Here is a 6,695-nt window from a genome sequence, read left to right on the forward strand (position 1 = left end):
TCTGTTTATCAGCTCATCTTCAAGTGTCATCTTCCTGATTTATTGATGGTCGCTGTGTTGATGGCTCAGGACTTATTCCAAGTGTTGGACTGGCTGTATTTACAAATTGGCACAAAATATGAAAAATAGAAACTGCTCAGGAAAATGTTGGATGATCATGTTTCTCCCCCCTGGGGTTTCTTTACAGATGAGGAAGACAGTGCAGATGTGTTTGTAACTGATGGAGTTTTCTCTGGGTGGTTTTTGATGTTTGCATGAGTTATGACTCGTTTGGTGTCATGCCTCTGTGGTATTAAAACGGCCTGTGGCCTTCATAGGAAAGAGGGAGGTGAAAATTTAAACTCTATACTGTTACCCAGAAAAATACTCAATAGATGATTTTTAATGAACGTGAAGTTGGCTCCCCACCTTTTCCAACAGAGGTGGTGTCAAATGTTTTTGTGACATTTGTGCTGCAAAAATAGTTGTTTGTGCTGCATTCCTTTCAGAGATATTAATCAAAGCTTCTAGAGGTCATCTGAGGTCAACTAGCCCCCTTCTTACCATAAAAAACTTTCTTCAGAAAATTTCTTTTCATATTTTTTAAAATAATAGCAGCACAAAAGTAGTACAATTGATTGACATCAGATTTGTTTGGTTTGGATAAACATGTGTATGTGTGACCTTTTACATTTTCATCAATATCTTTAAAACAGAAGCAGCACAAACAGAAAATATTGCAGCACAAATGTTTGACAGCACTTTTGTTGAATTGGAAGAAGGTGTGAGGGTCAAGTTCACCATGAAGCTAAATCACGGACAGAATAAGAACAATAGGAATTTTCACGAGTGGGAACTAATTTGTTAGACTTAGAACTTTTTATTGTCATTGTGCAGTTTTTTGCGTAGGGGTGCAGTCACTGGTGTAGATGGTGTACAGGAGTGGACCCAGCACACATCCCTGTGGTGAGCCAGTGCAGAGTGAAAGGGTGGATGATCTCTGCTTGCCAACCTTGACTGACTGGAAGTTTTGTATCCATGACATGTGGTGGGGGAGAGGTCCAAGTTTAGCAGCTTGGCTATAAGAATGTCTGGGTTGATGGTATTGAAAGCTGAGCTGAAATCAATGAAGAGCATCGTTACTGATGTCCCAGGATTCTCCAGGTGATGCAGAGCAGAGTGGAGTGCAGTGGAAATTGCATCCTCGGTGGACCTGTTTGCTTTATAGGCAAACTGGTGGGTTTCGAAGCTGGGTGGGACGCAGTCCTCTATGTGTTTTAAGACCAGCTTCTCGAAGCACTTTGCAACCACTGGAGTCAGTGCGATGGGTCTGTAGTCGCTGAGGCTACTGATGGTGGTGGACTTGGGGACTGGGACTATTGTTGCTTATTTCAGGCATTTGGGGACAGCGGCATGTGACAGGGAGAGGTTGAATAGTCCAGTGAACACAGGAGCCAGCTGGTCGGCGCAGGCTTTGAGCACTACCAGGTATTCTGTCAGGGCCAGCAGCTTTCCTCTGATTTACTCTCAATACATAGCGAACCTGGTGTCCTTGGAGGCTAAATATGTGAGGGCTGTGCTCAGAGGAGGCTGTGGGCAGGGCGGTGTGCATGGGGGTGTCTGCAGTTCTCTCTCTTGTTCAACTTAATTCCAACTCGATTCAAAATCAGGCCAAACTTTATCTCTGTCAGATCCACAGGCAAATCCACAGAAACTGAGTTGTCACATTTAAAGTCACATTCAAATTTGAAGCATTTGGAATTAAAAGAAAACATGATTTACAGACATAATATAAACATTGTTTAATGGCTCAACCAGTACAGGTCACAGAAAGTCCCCGTCACACAGTGGAAACTCTGTTACTCAGCAGCCTTCATTCAATCACTGCGTCCTAGCTGACTGCCAAGATTAATATCCTGGGCTGACTCAGAAGCAGAGCTGTTAAACTTGTATGTGTCACATGAGCGTAACTTTTAACTGTATTGTGTCCTCCTGTTCTTTGTTCAGAGTTTAGTTGTTTCTCCTGTGTTTAACACGGCTTTGCCCACTGTAGTGTGTGTTGTGTGATGGAGTACACAGGTTAATTTGAAGGTCAGACTGCAGACCGACATCCTGAACAGCAGTGATCTAATTCCTTGTGTTTGAGCGCCATCTTGTGGTGAGTCTGGTAATTTGTAAAAGGATGATGTGACTGGCTGATGGATGTTAAGCTGACCTTTTCTCCCCATTGGTTGTTAGACATTTTTTTCTGATTCCATTTTGTATGCTGTCAGGCTTGGTTAGTCTGTGGAGCTGCAGAGGCGCAGAGAAGTTTGGATCTGGCTGCAGCTGAAGGAAAAACTGAGGTTTGGGAGGAGTTTAGTAAAGTAGTGGAACAAGATTTTCAGTGTCTGTTGGTTTCTAGATTTTATGTATTCATTTTGCTCATGACCTAATTTAAAAAATGTGTTTACTGACATGTTTCATCCAAAGAAACATTTTTCTCTTAATGATGAGAGGTGGAAACTACAGAACTACCACCCTGTAAGAGAGGGAGGAGGAGGAGGGTCTCGCTTGATGCTAGTGTGGACCGATCAAAGTTCAGTAGCACCTACAGATGGAGAAAGCTTCTTCACTATGGCTGCTCTGTAAGTATGCTGTGATGTGTTTTGGTTTCTGAAAAGCATTAAAAAGGACTCTCACTGTGTTGCTTCACAAACATCCAGTTTGTGAAGAAGATAAAAAGAGAGAAAACCACTTCCTGTTTTCTGCTTCTTCAGTCTGTAGATTGACCAGACTGATGGCGTTGCTGCTTTTTTCCTGAATGTGAAGCTTTAAACTAACCTGTTATTTCTCTTTAGTTTCAACCTCACTGCTGATCTGCACAACAAACCAAGGTCAGTAACCTTCTCCTGTCACAGTTTAAACCTGATATCAGCTACACTGTACACTGTGTTCATGTTAAAAAACAAAACTGATCAGCTTTGACTGAGCTCATAAAGTTCCCCACAGCAGGTCTGCTTTGGACCTCAGTGCTGGCTTGTACTTAATATGCATCCTCCTCACAGCTCGTCTGACTGTGAGTCCCAGCAGCTCTCAGTTCTTTAAAGGAGACTTTGTGTCTCTGAGCTGTGAGGAGGACGACAGCTCTGCTGGATGGAGTCTGAGGAGAAACACAAGCAGAGACACCGGAGCTGAGTGTGGAGATGAGTGGGGAAGATCAGCTGGTTCTTCCTGTAACATCAGCTACATCGACCCATTGGACAGTGGAGTTTACTGGTGTGAGTCCAGAGAGGGTCCCATCAGTAACATGGTTAACCTGACAGTCACTGGTAAGCTGAGTGTGTGGAGTTAGTGTTGATGAAGCTGTGTGTAAATGGATGAAATGCTGTAGTTTGTCTCTGTGTTGAGGTGGATCAGTGATCCTGCAGAGTCCTGTCCTCCCTGTGATGGAGGGAGATGACGTCACTCTGCTCTGTAAAACAAAGACCACTCCCTCCAACCTCCCAGCTGCTTTCTATAAAGATGGCTCCCTCATCAGGAAGCAGCCTACAGGTCACATGACCATCCAGCATGTTTCCAGGTCTGATGAAGGCCTCTACAAGTGTGACATCAGCGGTCATGGAGAGTCTCCATCCAGCTGGATCACTGTCACAGGTGAGCACCTTTACTCTGATTTCACCTCTTATTTCATCCACATATTCACCTGAACAGGTGGGATTCTCTCTGCAGGCAAACCTACAAACACAACCCTGGCCCCTGACCCCTCCTCCCCCCACCTTGTGTCCAGAGTTTTCCTCCACCTGGTGGTGTTCTGTCCATATTTCATCTCCACTGTACTTATGGTATCTTTATATCGATGGAGAGTCACAGGTAACACTCTCAGTCTCTTCAGTTATTTATCAATCTCAGTTCTTTTTGACTCTTTATACAAATCTCTGATTACACATGTGACAGGAAGTGACCTTATCCCTGTGGTAACAGCACCACCCACCCAAGCTAGGGAGAGACTGGCTGAAGACTGTGATGACATTGTTGGCGTGATCACTGAGCATCACTTCTGAGTTCCTGTTTAATCTGTCAGATTGTGGTCGTCACATCTCTGTTATTGAACAACGTGCGACACCACAGATTTAAACTGGAATTTTATGCTTTAATAATAAATAAATACATGAAGAAAACATGGACCAGTCAAAGACTCGATGGTAGTAATGGAAGTTTAATGGATTTAAAGCACTTACATGTAATCATCCTCCTGTCAAAGATTCAAACATTGTGTAATAAAACATGTGACAGTGTGTGAAACACCTGCACCTCCACATTCTGCTCACATGTTCATGTTAAACAGGAAACTGATCGACTACAGTGTTGTGAACATCTGTTAACCACAGGCTAAAAGACCGGCGGTCCTGCAAGAACACCACCCACTGCTACCTTTCATCTGCAAACACACACTGACTGCAGGATTGGTACTTAGAAACTCTGGTTCAGTTTATGTCATTAAGATGGGCAGTTAAAACTGAACCTGGTGTTGTGTGCTATGAACTTAAATTAAATTACAATCCAGGATTCTGTTCAGACCTTTTCTTAGTTGGTTTCTGTATGATTACAATCTCAGGTTTTCTTAGTTTTAGTTTTTGTTACCTTTTCCAATAAAGTTTCTGTTGGTAGTTTATCTTTAATTCTTTGAGTTCCAGTTTATTCTGTCTCCTCTATATTCTCCTGTATTTTAATGCTAATCTTGCTCTTTTTGTTCCCTTCTTATGTTGCTTCCTGTTTTACTTTGATACCCTTTTGTTTCTTGTATTTGATTTTACATCTTTTTATTTGATTACCCTTATTAGCCTTTGTATACTTATAGCTTCAGTCTTCCTTTTTCACTTGTTGTGTCTTACTGTTTCCTCAGTGCCTTTTGGGGTTTGTGTCCTCGACATTGTGGACTTTGTTTACTTCCCTTTTAAATGTTCATTCTGATGGTTTTTATCAGCCTTAAATAAACCGCTGGTTTACCCTGCACTCTGCTTCTATGTGTCCCCTGTATGGGTCTTCGTCTAAGCTACACTCCACATTATGACACTCTGTAGATTCTAGATCTTCAAAATGACGTGTACTGAAGTGTACTGATGTTCTGTTTGTAACCCTCACAAGGTTGTCCAGTGCTGCTCATTACATGTTTTTCATGGATGTGTGGTTAAGTAATGATCTCCCAAACAATGTGGCAGAGAGGTGGTTTGTGCTTCTACATTAAATCCTGGTGCACATGTCTGACAGTGTGCTCACTTTTTCTGCTCTGATGTAGATAGATATGTGTGTTGTTGATTATCAAGTGCAAAACCATCTTCTGTAGTTTATGTAGCACCAGATGAAAATGCTGAAACAGCCATGAAAGACTTCACTGACGCCATCAGCAAACTGCAAAGACTGTATCCAGAGGCCTTTGCTCTTGTCTGATTTTAATTACTGCAGTGTTTGATCTATGCTTCTATCAGAATATTTGTTGTACAAACAGAGGACATAAATTTTAATTCTATCACACCGCACTTGTACACTGTTTGCAGTTTGCACTTAAATCTGAGCATCAGGTCGCAGCAAACATTAAAAACACATGTATAGAGTTCAGTTTCTAATGATTTACAATGTTCTTTGCATGATTTATGGTGTAGGCACCTGTCAGTCACAACTACTCATGCTGTCCTCGGTGCACGCCTGATGTTCTTTTCAGGGTTTAATCTTGAGGGTTTTTTATAGCATGAATTTAACTCTGAACGTTAAACCTCTTTTGAAGAAAAAAGGGGGGTCAAACCCAGTATTGGGTCAAACACTGCAATTAGTTCATGATCTGATTGAGTTGCATAAACAAGGGGATAAATACGTTCTTAGTTAATAAATATCGTGCTTCAATCCCTAATCACATTGGGCATGAGGGTCATTTACGGAAACAATTAATAAATTGGGAAACATGGGTTGATGAATTTAATGATTAAGTGGAAAATATATCACACACTGAAAGATTTCCTTATGTAAACAGCAGGGTTGTAATGAAAGAGCAGCTTGATGTAACTAAGGTTGAACTTTTCTTTTGGAGATGAATAACGAAGGCTGTTTCATTTCTGTATATGGTCTCACATTGTTTTCTTTTATGATATAACTGCCATTATTATGTAGTTTTAGTTTACATTATTAAGAAGGTGATAACTATTACATTCCTTAAACTGATTTGTATTACATTAGACTGCTGATTTATTTTTGTGAATGAATGACATTAGTTATGATGCATGATACTGCTGCGTTATAAGAAATACTGTTTTCCCTCTTCGGCACATCTCCCATCCCAATGTATTGCGCAAAAGTGTTTGTATGGAACACTGGCGGTCCTAGTCTGTTAAAGTATTCTGAATATGATTCTGATTGTTTCAGGATGACCTGCCATTATCCAATCACACATCTGCTTACCTGTATCTTTTGCTCGTTTCTCCTCCTCTTCTTTTTTCTTTTTTGCTAAAGTGAGCACCTGATAGCTTTGAACTTTTCTTGTCCATCTTCCATTGATTTTAATTTTGCACTCCAGTATGAACACCCATCCCCCAACACAAGGATCACCACAACATAACCTTTTTTTCTTTTCTTTTTTTTTTGCCTGTCCCGTTTGGCTCTTTTGCCATCATAATTATTGTCTAAAGGCGAAGAAAGATGCCCAACAGATTTACTTTACCAAATGGACCATCCCAGCCTTGCCG

The 6,695-nt window shown here is 41.3% G+C and overlaps 1 protein-coding gene across 6 annotated transcripts; it reads left to right on the forward strand.

Annotated features, from left to right (window-relative positions):
• Positions 1 to 779: 779 nt before the first annotated feature.
• LOC109201350 (low affinity immunoglobulin gamma Fc region receptor III-like) lies at positions 780 to 4,974 on the forward strand. Of its 6 annotated transcripts, none has more exons than XM_025905789.1 (6): positions 781 to 2,606; positions 2,820 to 2,855; positions 2,971 to 3,290; positions 3,370 to 3,615; positions 3,691 to 3,831; positions 4,307 to 4,974. In XM_025905789.1, the coding sequence occupies exons 1-6, from the start codon at positions 2,437 to 2,439 to the stop codon at positions 4,312 to 4,314; spliced, it is 921 nt and encodes a 306-aa protein (XP_025761574.1). In that variant the 5' UTR covers positions 781 to 2,436; the 3' UTR covers positions 4,315 to 4,974. The 6 variants fall into 6 exon arrangements, with proteins under 6 accessions (XP_025761575.1, XP_025761574.1, XP_025761573.1 ...); XM_025905788.1 differs by having other exon boundaries at positions 781 to 2,324; positions 2,452 to 2,606; positions 3,691 to 4,974; XM_025905787.1 differs by having other exon boundaries at positions 784 to 2,606; positions 3,916 to 4,974.
• Positions 4,975 to 6,695: the final 1,721 nt, after the last annotated feature.

This window comes from Oreochromis niloticus, linkage group LG3 (assembly GCF_001858045.2).
Source record: "Oreochromis niloticus isolate F11D_XX linkage group LG3, O_niloticus_UMD_NMBU, whole genome shotgun sequence".
Classification (NCBI taxonomy): domain Eukaryota; kingdom Metazoa; phylum Chordata; class Actinopteri; order Cichliformes; family Cichlidae; genus Oreochromis; species Oreochromis niloticus.